The sequence below is a fragment of the Macrotis lagotis genome, chromosome 2, assembly GCF_037893015.1.
Source record: "Macrotis lagotis isolate mMagLag1 chromosome 2, bilby.v1.9.chrom.fasta, whole genome shotgun sequence".
NCBI classification, from domain to species: domain Eukaryota; kingdom Metazoa; phylum Chordata; class Mammalia; order Peramelemorphia; family Peramelidae; genus Macrotis; species Macrotis lagotis.
The window spans coordinates 73422349-73443559 of NC_133659.1; the positions used below are offsets into that span (position 1 = coordinate 73422349).

A 21211-nucleotide genomic window follows, 5' to 3' on the forward strand; every position below is an offset into this window, starting at 1 on the left:
TTGCATTGACAGTATGACGCAGGAGGACTCCAGTGTTAGCCCAGTCCCCGAAAGTCAAGCCTTCTTCACTGCAGAGTGCTCCTAGTAGGCTTTGCCACTTCTAGGATTCCTCTTGGACTTGTGCATCAGAATTTTCCTGTAAATAAATTTCCCTTTGTATCGAGACCCCCCCAAATACCCACAGGTCTTTGAGCCCAATACCTCCAGGTTACTAGAGTTAGAGAGCAATGCTTTTGCCTTTCCAAATTTCTTCCCCCAACCAACAAGCCAGGGGCCATCTGCGTGGCTCTCTGTTTCACATAGGAGGCTGAGAAGGGAAGTCCCTGACCCGAGGCCCCTCTGCTCACAGGGGAACTCAGATGTGTTTGCTCCTGGTTTTCCTCTCCTGCCTCATGGGCCCAGGAGCATCAGCCAGGCTGCAGACGAGGCCCCGCAGAGAAGCGGCCCCTGGGTCCCTTTGGGGGCTCCCCAGAGCTCCGCACACTGAATGCACCTGAGAGTCCCAGCAGGAACTTGTGTGACCTTGGCCTGAAGCTGCTGCTGTCTGTCTAAGTGATTGACAGGGACAGTCCCTGAGGCGGCCCCACAGCCTGCCCCACCCACACCGTCTCCCCAGAAATCTGCTGTTTCCTGAGAACTGAAACCAAACTACGAGGCCCTCCCTCCTGCCCTCCCCCAAGTCCCTCCAGCCCGGCGGGGGCTGAGCTGCTCCCCAGACTGCCCCGGCCTGCTCTTGCCCGGGTATGGCCGGGAGGGGCCCGCTGCCCTCACCGACGCCCGCTGCCAGTCTTGGCTGAGTCGGCAAGGCCCTCCCTCCACCCTGCCCGCTGGCACCGACTCTGTTGCCCCAGCAACACCAATCCCAGGCCGACGGGAAGTGAGAGAGCCAACCCAGCGGCCCAGGCAGTTCAGAGAGCCCGGAAGAGAGCCGGTTCCCCTTCATCTGTCAGTCCCAGCAGACACTCGGGCAGAGCCCTTGCCCTGCACCGGGGCCTGCAGGCCCCCAGCCATGAGGCCCCGGGCTCCTGCTCTGGCTCTGTGCCTTTTCCTGCTGCTGCTGCTGCCTGGGGCAGCTGGGGAGGACCGGGGAGAGACCTGGTGGGACAGGACAGGGAGCCCTGCTGCCCGCAAAGTTGGCAGGAGCCTCAAGAACCAGGTCAAGGCGGTGGCAGCCCTCTCCAAAAAGTCCTGGGCTTACGTCTCCTGCCACGTGTGGCCCCAGGACTGTGATGAGGAGAAGAAAGCTGCCTCCAAGTCACTGGGTAAGACCCGGCTGCCCTTTCCCCCCTCTCCCCACCCAAGGGGCCTCGATGAAGAATTATTACTGATATCTCCCTAGGCGCTCTGATGTAGACCTGGAAAATTTCTCAGGAGCCTTCTACACCGAGCCTTCACCAGGAACCTGAGGGTTTGCTGTGGTGGTGGGATTTGAATGCAGGTCCCCTGGGCTCTACAGCCCTCTATTGCACCGTCTCACAGAGTTGTGGGGGTTGTCAAGAGCTTTATGGACATTATTTTATTCCTCAGCAGCACTCTGATATTATCAACTCCTGGTTACAAAATGAGGAAACTGAGGCTTACAAGTTTATGCCATCTGGAAGTGAATCTATCCCCTCTAACCTGTGTATTTAAAGGACCTGCCCACAGTGGGAAAGGTCTGAGGCAGGTTTCCTAATCCAGGTCTCCCTTGACCTTGGAGGCCTTCTCCACCACACTGCTTCTCCATAGGCCTGACTGACCCTGGGAGGATCTATTGGAACCAGTCCTGACTTGAGAGCCAAGACTTGGAGGGGGAGCTAGGATGGAAGGAACTCAATCGCATCTGTATCCCAGCTACCGTGAGGTCCTGTCATCCGAGGCTCCTGAGGTCTTCTCAGTGGGGACCAGTTGAGAAGTGCCCTTCCTCCCTTTGGGGATTCCATGAATCCATCCATATTCTATTCAGTTATTTAGCCAGGCCAGGTTGATTGTCAGCAGGGTCTCTGTTCTTTCTCACCTCTCAGGAGCACAGTCCAAAATGGTAGATGATGATGAGGTCAGCCCGAGACATAGTGGTTGGTGCTGAGCATCAGGGTTTCCCTCCTTCCCCATCCAGTCCAATCCCTGGGCCTGTGTGTCCTTGATGTCTTCTCTCCTTCTCCAACCCCAAGTGCCGACAAGGCAATTTTCTGGGCTTCCCTGAACCCTACTGTTGAGTGAAGGAAAGAAGAAACATTCAAATGCAGAGCCCTGGGGATTTCTGTCCTCAGCCTATACTTGCTCACTCTCCCCGTTCCCTTGGATCTCACAGAGGCCATGATTTAGGGTGGAGGACTGCAGGGCATAGCAGAGCCTGGAGTCAGGAAGAACCGAATTCAGATCTGCCCTCGGACACCTCAGACATATACCATGGATGACCCTGGGCAGTCACTTTACCCTGTTTGCCTCAGTTTCCTCATTTATAAATTGAACCAAAGAAGGAAATGGCAAATCATTCTAGTATCTTTGCCAAGAAAAACCCAAAAGGGTTCACAAAAAGATGGATTAACTGAAAGTGATTAAACAACAGCATTAACAAACAGGGCTTATATAAGGGAAAGGTTTGTCCTTTAAGAGTCAAGGGTTTTAGTCATGTCTCTATCACCAAAAGCCATGTGACCTTGGAGAAGTCTCTTTACTTCTGTAGGTCTGGTTTCTTTAAATAAAGTTGAGGTGGGGCAGCTAGGTGGCATAGTGGATAAAGCACCGGCCCTGGAGTCAGGAGTACCTGGGTTCAAATCCGGTCTCAGACACTTAGTAATGACCTAGCCGTGTGGCCTTGGGCAAGCCACTTAACCCCGTTTGCCTTACAAAAAATAAATAAATAAAAATAAATAAAGTTGAGGAAATCGGATAATGCCATTTCTAAGATCCTAAGATGATTCTGTTTCAAAACTTAAACCAAATCCTATAATAACGAATACTGAGGAAATCTGTCCAACCAAAAAGACTTCAAGCTTCAACAAATACCCAGTTATTTCAAACTGTATTGAATATAATAACCTCAATGATAAAGAAACTGATAGTGGGGTCCCAGGATTTTTTTATAATGGGATTTAACATTGAAAAACATTTCCATCTGAGGTAGTTCTATATTATGCTTCTGTTCATTAACGTTTCTGATGCCCTGGGAATATGGACCAATCACATCCCTTCTCTGATGTGTTCCCTGTGTGTGCAGAGAATTGGAAGGGGGGGATACACAGAAGTAAGGAAAGAGAACAGGGGTGTCAGCTGTTTGGCACTGTAGGTCCAGAGGAAAAGTGCCCAGTCTCAGACTAGTAACAAAGTTCTAAGGATGGGAAATCCAACTTTGTGTTCCCTGGGGAATATGAAACTCTAAGCAATTAGGATAAGGCATAGGATAAGGATCTCTAGGCTGGTGACCTCCTTTATCTTCCTGGGTAAAAGACTGGGCACCTGAACCCACTGGGCTCTTCCTTAGAATAGAGTCAGCCTCACCACTCTGAGGAAGACAAGAGGCCTCCAGCAGAAAGAATGACACAAGCTGGTGATGATGTTTGCCCTTTGTTTTTGTTTTTGTTTTTTTTAGATTTTTCAAGGCAATGGGGTTAAGTGGCTTGCCCAAGGTCACACGGCTAGGTCATTATTAAGTGTCTGAGACCGAATTTGAACCCAGGTGCTCCTGACTCCAAGGCCAGTGCTCTATCCACTGTGCCACCTAGTCGCCCCTGCCCTTTGTTCTTGAAGAAGATCATGTCAGGGGTACGCCATGCCAAACACAAGAACTGGATTGGAGTGAGGGGGGCTGTGCTAAATCCCCGACCTCATCTCCTCCAGAGCCGTCTGGGTCCAGCGGCCAGATACAGATCAGGACAACTGGAGATGGCCCTGGATAGGAGGCAAACAGGGTCAAAGTGACCTGCTCAAGGCCACACAGCTGGTGAGAGTCAAGTGTCTGAGGTCACATTTGAACTCCCATCCTCCTGACTCCAGGGCTGGTACTCCTTCCACTGCACCACCACACTACATTTGAAGTCAGAGGACCTGACTTTGAATCCCAAAGTCACCAAATCTTTTCCATTTAACAAATGAAAACAAACAAATATATTTTAAGTTTTCATTATGAGCTAAGTACTCAAATTCTGGGAATTAAAAGGCAAATTGCAAAGCAGTCCTTGACCTCAAGAAGCTTACATTCCAATTGAGGGAGACAGAGGTCTTGGAAAATTATAAGGCGTGCATCCTCTGGGGAGGTGGAGGACACCCTTTCTAGGAGCGATGGTTATTGATTGTTTATGGTTCCAAAAAGGACATGGGAAAGGGAGAGATGAAGTGAAGCATGGTGGGAGCCAGACTTATATTAAAGGAGCCAGACTTATATGAGGTGAGGATCCAATAGGAGTATCTCTGCTTCTCAATTTCTTTTTCAACAAATCAGACTAGATGATTTCTGACTGTAAATCATATGAGCTGAGCTTCCTACTATGAAGTGAATTCTAGGAAAGCCCCTTTGCCATAGAGTGGTGTCAAGAGATAGAAACAACTTTCACAAAAGAAGTTGAAGGGTAAAGAGTTTTTTGCCTCCTCCCAGGCTCCCTCCACCCTCCAGTGCTACTGCCCCAGCCCACTTTTCTTTCTTCCTTTTCCTTCTCTAGGGTGGACCCTTCCCCTTCTGGGCCAGCAATACATGGATATTCTTTCCAACTGGTTTTGTCACTTCAAGGAGTGCTGTGACAGGGATGACTGCAGGATAACCAATAATATCACAGGTAAAAACAGTAATAACAATACTGGCTCATATTTGTATAGCTGTTTACAGTTCTAAAAATACTTTTACTCTATTTTTATTTGGACCTCTGAGGTCAGTATGCTGTCAGCTTCACTTTATATGTTAGGAAATTAAGACTCTGAGAAGGTTCAAATAACTTGTAAAAGGTGAAGCATTTGGATTAAGGTTAGAAGATTCACACGTAAAGAAGCCTAGGCTTTAGTCCCCAGTTCCACAAATGAGATTATATTTGTAGAGTACCTACACCAAGCCTGGGATACAGTAGGCACTTAATAATTGCTGTCCCCTTCCCTCTCAAGTTTAGTGCTCTTTTTTATGCTATATATCACGGACTGTCTGCAAAATATCATATCCATATGGTCAAAGGAGTTAGCTAGTTCTGCAGTGAATAAAGTGAATGCCGAGTCTGGAATCAGGAAGGCCTCAGTTCAAATTTGACCTCAAATGCTTATTAGCCGTGTGGTCCTGGGTAAATCTATTCACCTACCTCACTTTCTTCAGCTGTAAAATGGGGATGAAATGAGATATTTGTAAAGCTTTTCACATGGGGTCTTCCATTAATAAATGCTTATTCCTTCCATCTAAAGGAAAGGACCCTGGGATTCTAAGTGAGAGAAGGCAGGTATTCAAGAAGACTAAAATGACATCTCTGTGTTAGAGTCAAGTTACAGTGTATTGAACTATGGTTGATCAGACCGATACAAGCTCAGAATGCTCTCCCACAGGTCGGGCACAAATAGGCCATGTGAACATTTGGGGAAGATTGTAGAAACATATGCATCTCATGTGTAACTATGTTAGGCACCAGGGATATGATAAGAATGAGTCAATACCTCTCTTTAAGGCACTGCCATCAGTAGAAACAACATACAAATGACAGGAAAAAATACCAGAACCAATTTTGTGGGGTGGCAGGGTAAGAGGTAGAGCTCTTTCAGATGAATTTGAAGAAGCTAGCAATTCTAAAAGGCAGACTCCTCTAGGAGGAAAAGTGCATTTGTGGGATGGGGAAGAGCCCATCCAACAATCACCAAGGTGATGGAAGCTGCTTAAATTGTGTTCAGCCCTCCCTGGATATCATCAGTCAGTGCTGTTTTATAGTCTGATTATGGGTGGGCCACCCTAAGGGCAGTGAAGCATAGGAAAATGGGGTCATTTCTCCTAGGCCATCTGCTGCTGTCAAGAGAGGACTAGAATGGAACGCTAGGTTGAGAGTTTTCTGAGCCCTTGCATTCTCTGTGAGCATCAAATAAGAGTGCAAGATCCCCCTAATAAGCCATAATTTATGATTCAGAAACAGCATTTCTCTTATCATTAGAAGAAGGGCCTGTGAACTTAGTACTAATTTCAGAATAAAACTATTCCTTTATTAGGAATTATTATTAACTAAATTATTACTTTATATTAATTTACTTTAAAATTACTTTAAAGTAATTAAATTATTATTTTATTAGGAAAGTAAAGATGCAATTCAAACCCACAAATATTTGCAAATGCTTATTACAATAAAAATACAATAATATGATAACAATACAATAACAAGGCATTCCCCTGTGCTGGTGCGTTGGTTTAGATTATGATCTTGCCCCCATGGAACTTATTACGTCTTCTGGGCATATGACAAACCCAGATAAATACAATATACATGACGTTTTTAGAGAGGTGTAAAACCATTCCAAGTCCTAGAAGGAAGATAGGAAGTCTCTATAAGTAAAGGGACATTTGATTTGGACTTCATAGAATAAGCAAGAATTCAATAGGTGAATCAATCAGTCAACCAGAATTTCTTCAGCTGGGCATATAGAATTACAAATATAAAGAATGAAACAGCTCTCCTCATAAGAAGCTTGCCTTCAAATAAGTAGATATGGAAATATAAACAGCACAAATATAAAGTTAATAAATACATATAGTTGAATACAAAGTGGTCTGGGAGGAAGGACACTAGCAATTAGATGGATCGGGAAAAAGTGTTATATAAAGATAATGCCTGAGATATATCTTAAAGGAAAGAGGTAAGAGGGAACCCATTCTAGTCATGGCGGGTGAGATAGGAGATAATGTGTTATATGTAAGGAACAGAGAGAGATGAATCACAGAGTATAGAAGGGGAAGAATGTCCTAGGAAACTGGAAGGACAGGTTGTAGTGCTGGGTTGTCTAGGGCTTTAAAAACTGAACAAAAGAATTTAGATTTTATCCTAAAAGAAATCAAAGCCAGTAAATGATTGAGTAAGGAGTCACATAATCAGATTTGTGCTTAAAAAAAATTACTTTGGGAACAGTAAGGAGAATAGACTGAAGTGGAGAGAGACTTGAGGCAAGGAGATCAATCACAAAGCACTGCAACAATTTACATGAGAGGAATGAGAACCTGAACTGAAATGTGAGTGGAGACAATGGTCAGATGGAAGGGAGCAATGCTGTGAAGAGAGAAATACCAAGTGATCAAGAGAGAAAAAAAAACATTTAGGCATAGGGACCAGTAGAAGCAAAGGCTTGGAGGTGGGAAAGTCTGTGGGGGGGAGTGGAGGTTGAGGGCTATCTAGTCTGGCTTAATGGGAGCTGTAGATTAGCCTGGCTAGGAAGGATGGCTAGATTTTAGCAGGCTGATCAAAAAGTTTGAACTTTATTAAATGTTCATTAAGGAGCTTATTGATGAGTAACATGAGCTAGTTAAAAAGGACCAATTTAGGGCCGGCTAGGTGGTGTAGTGGATAAAGCACCGGCCCCGGAGTCAGAAGTACCTGAGTTCAAATCCAGTCTCAGACACTTACTAATTACCTAGCTGTGTGGCCTTGGGCAAGCCACTTAACCCCATTTGCCTTGCAAAAACCTAAAACAAAAAACAAACAAAAAAAAAAAAGGACCAATTTGACACTTTGCTATGAAGGCTAGTTTGCATTTACTTTGTATTTTGTTTCAATTGATGAGTTCAAGTATTAGTTTCTTCCAAGAGAAGGTGAGCAGAGACTCTTGAGGGCAGGAACTCTTTCATTTTTGTCCTTGTATTACTACCTTGATACCTGGAGAGGAAAGAATGAGGCAGAAAGACCTGTTGAAATAGACCCACAGAATGGACAAATATCTGGAATAATATGATGGAAATGAGAATGAAAATGAACTAAGTTTTGAGGACACCCCCATATAAGCTATTAAATTATCCTTTAATCTAGTTGTGTTACTTTGGGCCCTCAACCTAGTTATGTTACTATGAAATGACTGTTGAATGTGTGTGTATTTGTGCATTTGTATATTGTGTGACTTTTTCCCTCTCCCCTTAGGCCTGGAGATAGACCTAAGCACCCGACTACATGGTCAACACTTGGCCCAGGAAGTGGTTCTAAAATCAGTAAAGGGTTTCCTTTCTGTGCCCCAGCCAGAGAAACCTCTAGTCTTGTCTTTCCATGGTTGGTCTGGCACAGGCAAGAACTTTGTGACTCGGATGCTGGCGGATCACCTGTATCGAGATGGGCTGGAGAGTGAGTGTGTTCAGGTGTTCATCTCCATGCTTCACTTCCCTCATCTGAAATATGTGGACATGTACAAGGTGAGGAGAAACCGGAGGGTCTGTGGAGAACATCCTCAGGCAAGAGGCCGTGGCTAGGGGAGAATCCCACCCATGAACATAGTCAGCTGGCACCCGGACCAAGGGAGGCTGTAGAAGACACTGCAAGGAAGTGGACAGGCTCTCAGAGAAGACTGAAAATGTCAATTTGAAGACCAATTGAGAGTGGGAGGGTGAATTTCCTTATTTCAATAAGAACAAGAGTGGGGTTAACTTTTAAAAGAGAACAGCACTTCTGTCCCACTTTTCTCTGTTAAGATGGACATTTGAGGGCTGTGGTACTTTTGATAGGGCAGGGAGAGTATCATGGGAAGGCAGTTCCTCTAAATCCAGTTGGAGGATGCAGTGTGATTACCATTTAAACCTTGACTTTGTGATACAGCAAGCAGCATAAGATTCTGGGATGTAGAACTAGAAGAGACTTTGGAGGTCAGCTGGTCCAAAGCCCCATTTTACAGAAGAGGAAACTAAAGCTTGAGAGATGAAATGATTTGACACACATCATCAATAAGCCTCCATAGGAATGAATAGTAAGCTAGAGAATCCTGGAGCATGAGAACTGGATGGGTCTTTTCTGATGGCTGAAGTACCAAAGGACAGCAAGGTAGAGTAGATAGAAAGTTAGTCACAGAAAGACCTGGGTTCAAGTCTTGTCTACTATGCAACCCCAGGTAATTTAATCTCTTAGTTCACTAGACAACTCTCCAAGACTATGAATTGCAAATAAAATATCATTATGCATTGGTGGAGGGAGTTTCTTCATCAATATGATAAAGAATGCATATTGCCCCTGAGCACATAATATGCTTATTAGGGGAGGCTAGGTGGCACAGTGGATAGAGCACCAGCCCTGGTGTCAGGAATCCCTGAGTTCAAGTCCAGCCTCAGACACTTAATAATTACCTAGCCGTGTGGCCTTGGGCAAGCCACTTAACCCCATTGCCCTGCAAAAACCTAAAAAAAAAAACCAAGCCCAAAAAACCCCTTAAAAAATATATGCTTATTAACTGACTGACTAATTGATAGTGATGAAATCATAGATCCAATTCCCTTTCCTATTCCAAGGTACCAAAATCATATTACTATGAAACTGTTAGCAGAAACCTGGGGGTTAAATTAAAAAATCAGAGGAATGTAAAATAGATTATTCTAAGACATAAAAGATGAATTTTGACAAATCTTCAGTAGTGCATTTCAACAAACTTCCTCTAAAGTGTTACTTTGAGTCCTCATCGGTCATGGAGATGACCCTAGATTAAAAGAGCAAATATTCATCAGGTCTTATCAAACTTAGAAAACAAATTTGGCATCCTCAACAAACGTCTATTTGTTTTACAAGACCGATTGTATAATGTTTAGAGCTTTAACGTGAGAGTGTTGGCAACCCAATGATGGTGGTTTGGAGGCCAGGAATATTTGATTACCAAGGTATTAATCTAGATTCATGAAAGAAATTGTCACTGATGGGATCATGGATAGTATTAAAATCAAACAAAAGTTTAACACAGAGAACACCTGGTACAAGGAGTCAAGAAATCATACTGTAGAGGTAATCTGGAAATGAAGATTGGCAGATCAGGGGGACCAGAAATTCTTGGATGATAATTACTGAGCTATTGTATTATATTGCATGCAGAGTATTGGGTCAAAGTTGGGTTTGGAAGAAAGTGAGATCAGAATAGGATACATAGGGGAAAAATACTGGGTTTGGAGTTGCCAGATCTGAGTTTAAATTCCAGTTCTGCCATGTTCTGCCTGGTTGTTATTGGTCAAATTGACCTTTGGGGCCTTGGTTTCCTCATTTTTAAAGAGACCTCAGAAGTCCCTTACAACTCTAAATCTAGGGTTCTGTTACCTCCCCTGATGTTGTAGGAGAGTTGCCCTCCTTTGGCTTTCAGTTTTAATATTTAGAGGTTTTTTTCCTTTAAAATTTTTAAGGTTATTTATTAGGAAGTTCGTGTTAAAAAAAAGTAGAGGTGGAGAGAGGCACAATGGTGTAGTAGCTAGAGCCGGATTTTTTAATGCAGGGTCCATGGATCTCGGCCTCTGGATAAATGTCAGGGGATCCATGAACTTGATTGGGGGAAAGTCCATCTTTTCTTTGGTATTCTCTAACTGAAATTTAGACTTACCTTCAATTATGGACAACAGAACCTCATTCTGAGAAAGGGTCTGTAGGTTTCACCAAACTGCCAAAAGGATCCATGACACAAGAAAGGTAGAGAAACCTTGGGCCTAGTGTCAGGAAGCCAGGCAGTTAAACAGAGGCAGGTAAGTCCCTGAACGCCTCAGTAGCCATACGATTATAAATGTGTATTCATTGATGGATAGTTTCTGCCCTGGAAATAAAGCCCTCCTCTACATCCCCACCCCCAAGAGGAGATGGACTACTATTGATACCTGCTAAGTTCAGTCTGAGCTTGTAGAGCAAAGATTGCCTAAGTGAATGGGGATGTTGCCTAGGGGTCATCCAGTACCCACACCTCAAATTGTGCCTTATCATGCAGAAACTAAAGACCTCATCAATCAATTAGGTAATGCCAGATTGCATCCAGAATTCTTCAAATTTACCTTGAAATGGTGGGGCTAGAGACAAGCAGATGAGCTCTGCAGCTCAGTCCAGGGCTTTGGACAATATTCTACAAACTTTTATTAAGGTTTATACTAAATACTGTGCTCATCACTGGAAGAAGGTACAAAGTGGAAGTACATGGTCCCTGCCTTCATGAAGCTTGTCATATAGGATATAACACATTTAAATGGTTTCGTGCTTTAATAAACATAATTTAAAGGTGGGCAGCACTTTATCCACAATAACCTTAAAGTTGGGCATTGTAAATATCTTTATCCCAATTTAACTATGAAGAATTTGGGGCTCAGAGAGATGAAGTTGTTTACTCAGAATCACACGTTTAACATTCGAGTTAATTTCCATCTCAAAGTAACTCTAATTATTAAAAAGTTCATCTTTCTGTGAAGCCCAAATCTTTCTCTTTGTAACTGCCACTTATTGGTCCCAGTTCTTATCTCTGTAGTCACACATAAGAAAAATAAACTTTTTTCACATACCCACCCTTGAAATATTCAAGAACAGTGAGTGAGCATCACCATCCCCTCCTCCTCCTCTCAGTTTTCTCTTGTCTAAGACTAAAGGGCTGAGATCTGGCGAGTTGATATCTTTGTATACATCTTTGAGTTATATACCTTAGTGGTGCTGTGTGAATAGAATTGTCCGTGGTTAGAGGGGAGGAGAATTCTATGGGTAAGATGAAGATTTTCAGATGTCTTCAATACTTTCCACTCATCACTGTGCTTTGGAAAGGAATTCTTTCATGATCTAAAAAAAGATAGATTTGTCCATAAAATCCAAGGTAATTTCTTTCAGTGTGGGTATTCCTTCCACCATCACAGATCACAACCCCTCCAGGGTTTAATAGATGGCTTTTCTTGGAGGGCTTACTATGACTGAAAAATTCATTAACCTGTGGCTAAGCTGACCATGAGTTCACCATGTCCTTAGAGCATAGTCTGTTACCACCACCATACTTAAAGATGATCTAGTTTGTTGGGAGCTAATGAGTCTGTGTACCTGAGTCCTTAGGAACCTAGGGTCCCCCCACCACCACCATGGAGGCCTTGGAGAAGGATTTGAGTGATGTTATACAGTATTTTATAGACCACCATAAGAGTAGCTAGCATTTCTGTAGGACTTTAAGTACTTCACATTTGTTGCATCATTTATCTTCATAAAAACCATCTGACGTTAAGTGACTTTCCAGAATCACACAATAAGTGTGAGAAGAATTTGAACGCAGGTCAACACCTTTAATATCTCCAATGAATTTAATATCTCACCCGGACTTTCCATTTACCTCTGTGCAGGAAAAGCTGATGAAACAGGTGAGTGACACAGTACAGCGCTGTGGTCAAGCCCTATTTGTCTTCGATGAGGCAGAGAAACTACCCCCAAGTCTACTGGATACTATAAAACCATTCCTGGATCACTATGACACCATCAGAGAGGTGGATTACCGGAGAGCCACCTTCCTTTTCCTCAGGTGAGAACAGGGGAACAAGAGAAGGGGGGCCGAGTGTAAGGCAGGAGCCCCTGTTCCCTTTACCCTCTTCCTGGGGATTAACATAAGATCAGTTTTAGAGTTTTCTGATGGAACTGAGTTTGTCAGTTGTGATATCAGCCTGTACCACAACACCTCAAGCCCTTGACTCGGTATTTCCTCAACTTGTTTTCTGGTTGTTCTATGGGTTGCTCTCTTGGCTGAAAATATGACTAAGAACCTTAGTCATAAGGATGTCTCATTTTTCCCACTATGTCTAATAGTCTTGGGTTGGTTTATGGAACAACTACCACACTGAGGGCTGCTCCAGCTTTTGAGTAGACTAAAGAATGTTAATCGGAGCAATGTATGTAACTGTTCTGTTTTCAGTGTGGACAAGGAAGACAGGATAGTAGAATGATGACAAGTAGATATCAAAAAAGAATTGCCCCAACTGTGAGGAGTGTGAAATCTTAAACTGTATTACTAAGGAAGGCTGAGTAATCTCCTTTGGAAAAATTGTAGCTGGCTTGCTTTCTAAAATTATGTGAATACAGGAAGATTGACTAGATAACTTTACAAGGAGGCTTCCCATGTCATCTAGTATCGTTTCTAAGCAGGATCAGGGAAAGGTTTGTCCTTATTTTAAGGAAGGGTAGATTGAGGTATAGCAAGATGAGGCCATTTGGGGCAACAATGCTTTGACCACTAAATTACTTTTCCATGTCACACCTGAACATTAAGGGGATAGTATCATCAAGAGGAGATGAGACTTCCAGGAAACTTAGAGGATTGCTTTTCCACAGTAACTTCTTATCACATTGTGGACAGACATAACTCCTTTCCAGATGGAGAAGTCTGAAGTGGATGCATTTCAGTGTATTTCTTCCTTGAAAGAGGGCAGCTCAATTTGCCTCATGAAACAACTACTCAAAAATCTCCTGCTATGACTGCTTGATTAATTTACTTGGGAGGGATTACATATTACTTCATTCATTTATCTCTTCATTGAATAAAGGAAGAGGTATTCTCTTCCTTCCCCCATAGCTCTAGCCCCTTATTTATTCTCCATCTTCTCTAGAAATGATGATGGGTAACTTCTCCTTTCTCTTTAATCTTTCCTTATTTTTCTCCTTTTACTTCCTATTCTCCAGCATGCACCCACAGTAAGCACATGTCAGAGTAAGAAGTTAAGAGGTTTTTAATCAAATTATACTTAGGATGTGGTAAGTTAAAGTGAATTTAGATTTTTTAAAAAATTCAAAGTGTAGTGGCTCTCTTTAAGGGTCAATCAGTTAGTTAACAGGTATTTATAAATGAGCTGTCTTCAAGGAGCTCACCCAAATGAGAGGAGCAAGACTCAGGGAGAGGGAGGAGGAGGGATCATTCAATTTTAAGTAGTAAGAACAACTGACCCCCAAAACTTCACAAATTAGTAAAAATTGCAACAAGTAAATTAGCACACATTGTTATAGAATCTAGATAGCCCACACCTTTTAGGTCCTCTAGTTAAGAATGGTAAGACAAGCTCAGTCTTTCTTACTCCTCTTGTTTTATTGTCTGGCTATAGCCCTACTTCATCTGTTGGGAAATCCCTTGTACTCATATCCACTGGCCTTTGGTTTGTATAAATTTCATAATGGCACAGTCTGTTAGACTCTGAGCTTTTTCAAGTAAAAGTTTGATTTTGTAATATTTGGGTCATTGACCTCATTCAACATGCCCTTTTCCCAAAGCCGTCTCCTGTCTGCCCAAACTATCACCTTTCCCCCACTGACCTCTCTTTTTGGAGATTGCCAAGATCTTTGTACTCTTGCTGGAGCTTTGAAGGAGGTAACCTTGAGTCCCTGGGAGAAATCTGCCTACAGGGAAACATTTTCTGATTTGAAGTCTAACTTAATAGTAATAATTTGGTGATACTTCCCACCCTCAATTCCTTATTAAGTTAACGATTCAGTTCACCATGTTTATTGAATCTGTTGAATAAAGAGCAGTAAATTTGGTGGTGTGCGTAAAGAAAGTACCCAAACATACCAAAAAAATATGACTTTTCTCTCATAGAATTGCCAGGAATTGACTTTAAAATAAATAGAAAACCAAATTCTAATAGATTTAGAATGATGGGCACTGATGTGAAGGGAAAAGGAATCCTGCTCTGGTTGGACCTGATTGGGCATAATCATGCCAAGGGAATCTTTGGGTAAAGGTTCCATATACTGTTGGTTGTTAAAGATTGTGTACATTCTCATCCTCCACCATTATTAATTGTAGTTAATGGACTACAGGAGAATCCAAACCATCTCTTTAAGGCCTTATAGAGGACGTGGCAGGAACAAGGTTGGTACTAGATAAGTGCCTTAGGACTTCACCAAATATAAGGATTATATCTTCCCCAGCCTCATTCTTCCCATTACAGATTATCTGAATGTCTATAATTCCTGCTAGAAGTCTAGTATTTGTTTTCAAGTATCCTAAAGGGGAGGGATATAGTTAGATTCTATATGGGTAAATTGTTAACAAATGAACTCTGGAGGGGATTTTGGTTTTTATTTAAAGAACTTTTTGTGTTTGTATGTAAAGCAGACTCACAAGAATGTGACCAACTTAGCCTTTAATTGAAGGATAGACATAGAGGAATGGAACATATGATTTCATTAGTAGAAAAAACTCCCTTTCACCAGTGCAGATCGGCACCTTTTCCTGCAGCTTGAGTTTTAGAGTTCCTCAGAGGCTTAAAAGATTTAAGTAAATTGCCAAAGGTCACAGAGACACTTAGTCAGAGGCAGGACATGAACATGGGTCTTCCTACCTTCCAGATGGGTTCTCTATCCACTATGACAAACTACCTCTCTTTATTATCTTAGGGAGTGTCTTAGTCCTGAAAACTCCCAAGCCTGAACTTGTTCGTGGAGGTGGAGAAGTGTCCCTGGCTCAGTTCCCAGTGGTTGCTTTTCTGATGGGGAGCTGCTCAGTAGGTTTAGGGTCTACAGAGCTAATGAGGAAAAATAATTGTACTTAACTGTAAGAGAAATTGTTTGTTGAAAATGGTGATGGGCTATTTTCTATTTTAACAGGGACAAAAGTGAAATATTTTAATTTATGATCAGAGGACAGAGTTGTCTCTACTACGAAGGTCAGGAGTACCAATTTTACTGTATGTTAAGTTATATTCCTTTGATTTAGCTCAGGCTACACAATATTAACATGGAGATATCACTATATATTTCATGGGATGGTATGAGAAATAAATGAGATTAGGAAAAAAGCACAAACTACTTGAGAGTGAGAAATTTCTTTTCCTAGAGATCTTGATGAAAATCATAGACATTGATCTGTCTTACCTGAAGCAATGATGTGAGCTAGAGATCTCCAGAGGTGACTTTCCTGTCCTCTGATTTTTTTTAACTCAGAATCAAATATTAAATAGATGACATTGGATAAGGGTAAATGGTCCCTTTGCACTATAAATGGTGGTGGATGAACCTGACCCTCAGGAGGGCAGTCGCTCCATTGATAAAATGGATGAAGATGGGTTAGGAATGAGGGTGTGTTTGTGAGTGAGGTATGGAGGTTAGAAACCTTGATTGTTGGAAGAGACCTTAGTGATCATCTAATCCAAATCCTGTTACAAAAGAGGAAACTAAGGTACAATCTAGTCACTTAATAAACATTTAGGAAGATTATTTTTGTCTTAGAGGAGTTTACATTCAAACAAATTTGCACAAACATGCTATATACATAAGAAAAAACAATTAAGAGAGGAAGGCAATAGAATTAAGAGGGACTGAAAAAGGCTTCCTATGAATGACTTTTAATTGGGGCTTGAAAGAAGTCAGGGAAGCCAGTAAATAGATGAGGGAAGGAAAGCATTCCAAGCATGGGGGAGAGCTGGGGAGAAGATCCAGGGGTGAGAAATGGAATGGTTGTTTTCACTTTACGGCAAGGTCAGTGTCACTAGATTCCTTTAGGTGAGTACTTGCCAGGGTGTAGAGTATAAGAACACAAGAACACAGTAGAGGTGGGAGGGAAAAGGTTGCAAAGGGCTCTAAATGCCAAACAGAGGATTTTGTATTTTATCCTAGAAGTTGAGAAGGGGGTTGGTAACATGGTTGGACCTGGGCTTCATAATGGTTGAATGGAGGATAGATGGGGAAGGGAAGAGATTAAAGCAGACAGACCTACCAGCAGGTTTCTGCAATAATCTGAAGGTTGGCACTGTGGCAGTGGCAGTGTCAAAGAGAAGATTAATTCAAAAGAGACTGCAAAAGAGGAAACTGATAGAACCTGGGAACAGACTGGATATGGGGAGGGGGGTGGTAAGAGATAAGTCAAGGATGCAAACCTGAGGGTCTGGACAATGGTTGCATGCTTTAGAGATGAGAATTTATGGGGAAGGTTAGGAGGCAAGATAATGAACTTGTTTTTGGACATATTAAGTTTAAAATGTTAAGTGGACATCCAGTTTGAGATGTCTAAAAGGCAGTTGGAAATGCAAGGGGGTCAGTGGAGAGGTTGGGGCAGGGATAAGAATATTTGAGAATTGTTGGCACAGTAATTATATTCATGGGACCTAATAAGTGAAGCAGTGTACAATGAGAAAAGATCTAGGACAAAATTTGGGGACATCTTCAGTTAGAGGGGCATGACCTGGATGAGGATCCAGCCAAAGAGTCTGAGAAAAAAAAAACCTGTCTAATAGATGAGAAAGGGAGAGGGGGAACCAAGAGAGAATCGTTTCCTGAAAATTTACAGAGTTTGTCACAGAGAAGAGAATGATCAGCAGTGTCAGAGGCTGCAGCGAGACCAAAACTGATAAAAGACCATTAGATTTGGCAGTTAAGCTGTGATAATTTTAGAGAGCAATTTCAGGGAAAGGATGAGGTTAATAAGAGAGTGAAAGGTCAGAAAGTGGAGGTAAACATTGTAGACAGCCTTTTCTAGAAGTTTTGGTCAGAAAGGGCAGAAGAGATGGAAGGATCAAGTTTTTCCAGGATAGGGGAGATGTGGGCATATTTGTAGGTATTAGGGAAGAAGCCATTACAGTCATTTACAAAGAAAGTCTAAGGTATTTATTTCTTGGGGGGGGGGGAGAGAATAAAACCTAGAGATACTGTAAAGACAAGAAAACAATGGCTGCAAAGAAAGATGAATTGGGTTATGGAATTGAGACAGAATCATAGGATTACTTGGGTTTGGGTTCCAGTTCTGCTACTTATTAGCTAACTTTGTAATATTGGGCAATTTACTGAAACTTCTTGAAATTCAGTTTTCTCATCTATAAAATGGAGATAATATCCTCTGTGAAGTTTAGATGTGTTCAGGGGTCATAGGATAATGTTTATAGTTAGAAGGGGCTATGTTATGTCACCTAGTCTAGCTCCCCTCATTTTTACAGATGAGAAAACAGGACCAGAGGTGAAGTGATTTGAACCTAATTCCTCCAAATTTAGCATGCACCATATAATCAGTCATACTAATCAAAATTTAGAGAATTCCCTTTTAAAATATACGAAACTGAAAGAAACAGGGGACTACATAATTCTCCTAAAGGTGAATAGGAGGGGTTCTGGGCAGAGGTTTATGCTGTGTTGTCATCTGGATACCCTCCAGTTAAAGAAGATAGATAGGTCCAAAAGTGAGTTCACCTTCTGTAGGTAATGATAATAAAGGGCATTCACTTGGCTGTGTAACAGGGCTGGCTTTTCATCTGATGAGTGGTTACGTATTCCTATGTACACAGATGTCTGGAAGTTGCAGTCCCTTTCTGGATGTGTGTTCCCATAGTCAAATAAGCTGGCACAGCATGAGGAATTGAGCAAGAGCTTAAGTAAATAGAGGAAATCTGGCCTCAGCCATTTACTAGCAGCGTGACCCTGGGAGTTATGCAACCCATTTGCCTCAGTTTACTCATCTGTAAAATGAGCTGGAGAAGAAAATGGCAAACCACTCTGGTATCTTTTCTTTTTTTTTTTTTACAAGGTAATGGGGTTAAGTGTCCCAAGGCCACACAGCTAGGTGTGTCTGAGGCCAGATTTGAACTCAGGTACTCCTGACTCCAGGGCCAGTGCTCTATCCACTGCACCAACCTAGCTGCCCCTGTGGTATCTTTTCTAAGAAAACCTCAAATGGGGTCCTGAGGAGTGACTGAAAAACAACTGGACACTGGATTGGAAAATGACCTGAAACATATAAGATAAAGATCTAATGATCTTATGAAGGAACGAACAAACTTATAAGCAATTATTATGTGTAATGTAGTTAGGTTCAAACCCAAGAAGCTGACATTCTAATGGGGGAGATCACACATTGGAGGGTTTCAGATTTCCTCTTACCCCCTTCACCACATTCAATCCCCACAACAACCCCATCACCCAAATTCTTCAGACTGGATACATTTTGAAGAGATTAAGCGGGGACACTGGGAATGGAGTCGGGACTTGGGTTTGAGTTTTGATTCTTCAGCTTCTCTGTGTGTGGAGAAGTCACTGGGTTTCTTTAAGATTCAGTTATTTCGTGTATCCCTGATAGCCTCTTAGGGTCCTGCTCCTACTTAAGTTTGGTGACTTCCCTCTGAGATTTCTCCCAATTTACCCTGGTTGTTTGCATTTAGTCTCCCCCATTAGACCAGGGGCAGGTGAACCTTCCTCTGTATGTCCAGCAGTGTCTGACTACAGAGGATGCTTAATACATTTTTGCTAACATCAGCTTCAGTGATTTGTCTGGGGTCCTACAGAGTCTTGAATTTGTTAGGGCCTGGCTGCTTCAATGCAACTTTGGTGATGTGGATAGCAGAAATGTCCCCCTATTACCGGTAGAGAATAGGATTTCCTGGGACTGGGTGTCACTCTGCCATACCCTCCCCCAAACAAATGTACTATTTTGTTGGAAAGTCTTTTGGCACCAAAAAAAGAGGAAAGAAAAATAGCAAGTCCTTTCGTGCCTTTCCAGTAACCTTGGGGGCAACACCATCAATGAAGTGGTCCTGAGCTGGATTAGAGCAGGACGGTCCAGGGAAGCGATCACCATGGAAGATGTGGAGCCCCGTCTCCGGGCTGAGATTCTTAAGTCAACAGGTAATCTGTCCAAACCGTGGTGTGAGAGGGACAGCTAGGCAGCCCTTATGATGATGGGGGGCGGGAGAGAATCATCTTGTTATGTCAACGCAGGACAGCTCTGAATCTTTTATTTTCTTGACCTGATTTTGCCCAGGAATCTGTGTTTAAGCGGGGAGGGGAGAGGTGGTACAAGGGAAGCTCAACCGGTCCTCTACAAAGATTCTCTAACAGATGAATTGGAGACAGTGCTCCTAGAGGCCTTTTGATAGAATATACTTTCTCTTCTATAACACAGAAAGTGAGAAACCGATCTAAAGCATTTCGGCATAAGTTCTGTGATTTTAAAACAAAAGCAGTTGTCCTTCTGTGGCACAGGACGCAGTGGGGAGGGCTTCTGTGACACTGGATCTTGTTTGCAGATGGCAACTTTGGCCACAGTCGTCTGGTGAAGGAGAACATGGTCGACTTCTTTGTCCCCTTTTTGCCACTGGAGTACCATCACGTTAAACTCTGTGCTCGGGATGCTTTCCTGGGCCGGGACCTTGAATATACTGAGGAGGCACTGGACAAAGTCGCCAAGATGATGGTTTACGTCCCCAAGGAAGAGAAACTCTTCTCCGCTCAAGGCTGCAAGTCCATTTCCCAGAGAATCAACCTCTTCCTGCCTTGATGGGAAGGACATCTGGGAAGACTGCATGAGAGCAGGGGGAGAATATTCTTCACTGACCAAAAGGTATATCACTTGACTCTTGCAGGAATGTCAGCTATGGAATCCTTTTACCTTGGGGTTTTGCAGGGCAGGAAAAAAGGCCTGGACACTAGCCATCCTGTACCTGTTGGGCATCTGAAGAAGGCTACTTACCCTTCCTTGAAATTACTTTGGTCCCTTTTGGGGGAGCCGGGGGGGGGGGGTAAACAGCAGCTGCTGGATAGTGAGAGGGGAGGATGTGCACACGAGGAACAGTGAGAAGTTGAGGCATTTAAAGTCCTAGTTGTATGGCTCTTAAAGAAGCCCAGAACCAAGGGAAACATAGGGTTTAACTTAAATAGGAGTTAAGAGCCTCTCTGCTTCCAAGCTGTGTCCTTGGAACATCCCAGGGAGAACCGGAGAATTCAAGAAGAGAAAGTGAGAACTTTAGCCAGTGAGGGCAAGGTCTAACCCCCAGGGGAATGTTATTACAGCTTTTCTGTTGCTTCAGATTTTTAAAGGGAAATTAACTTTATAAAAAAGAAAAAGTTGGAGTGGGAAGTTTATGTTACATGTATAAATAAAATTTTTTATATTTTTCTAAAATCTTTTGTGTGATTTCTTGCACAGTTGATATTTGAGGCCATGCTAGAGGGAGACCAGTCAGCATCTCCAATTCAAAGCCAGATTACGGTTTGGGAGGGAGCAAGTATGATTCAACAACAAAAATAAGCCACCAAAACGACAATTGGGAATCCTCAGTCAGTTGTTGGCTTAGAGAAAAGTACCCCACTAGCCACATTTCTTGTCCAGATTGTCACATTGGGTGATAGGAAGCTAAAGATGAGAATTCTTTGGGAAAACCAAGAACCTAATGTAGTTGACCTATGGGTTGAAGCTCAAAAAGCTATTCTGGACCCTATCCAAGGCCAATTCTGCCATGAAGCCTACGGTGGGGCCCACTCCTTGACTACCTGAAGCCACTGTGGAAATCCTGTTTCTTTTTCCAGAAACCACTGCTGCTCTGTTGATATAATGGACAATGGGCTTTACAGTCATGAGCTCATTTGGTTCC

General features: G+C 42.7%; 1 protein-coding gene across 1 annotated transcript; it reads left to right on the forward strand.

Annotated features, from left to right (window-relative positions):
* Nucleotides 1-718: 718 nt before the first annotated feature.
* TOR3A (torsin family 3 member A) lies at nt 719-20708 on the forward strand. Its single transcript, XM_074222145.1, has 6 exons — nt 719-1262; nt 4638-4751; nt 8055-8320; nt 12221-12396; nt 19342-19466; nt 19868-20708. The coding sequence occupies exons 1-6, from the start codon at nt 1010-1012 to the stop codon at nt 20116-20118; spliced, it is 1185 nt and encodes a 394-aa protein (XP_074078246.1). The 5' UTR covers nt 719-1009; the 3' UTR covers nt 20119-20708.
* The last annotated feature ends 503 nt before the right edge of the window (nt 20709-21211 follow it).

Excerpts from the sequence above, each read along its gene's own strand:
- TOR3A (XM_074222145.1), top strand. The coding sequence starts at position 1,010 with ATGAGGCCCCGGGCTCCTGCTCTGGCTCTGTGCCTTTTCCTGCTGCTG. Across the intron at positions 1,263-4,637 it reads AGCTGCCTCCAAGTCACTGG|GGTGGACCCTTCCCCTTCTG; the intron begins GTAAGACCCGGC and ends TTCCTTCTCTAG. Across the intron at positions 8,321-12,220 it reads AATATGTGGACATGTACAAG|GAAAAGCTGATGAAACAGGT; the intron begins GTGAGGAGAAAC and ends ACCTCTGTGCAG.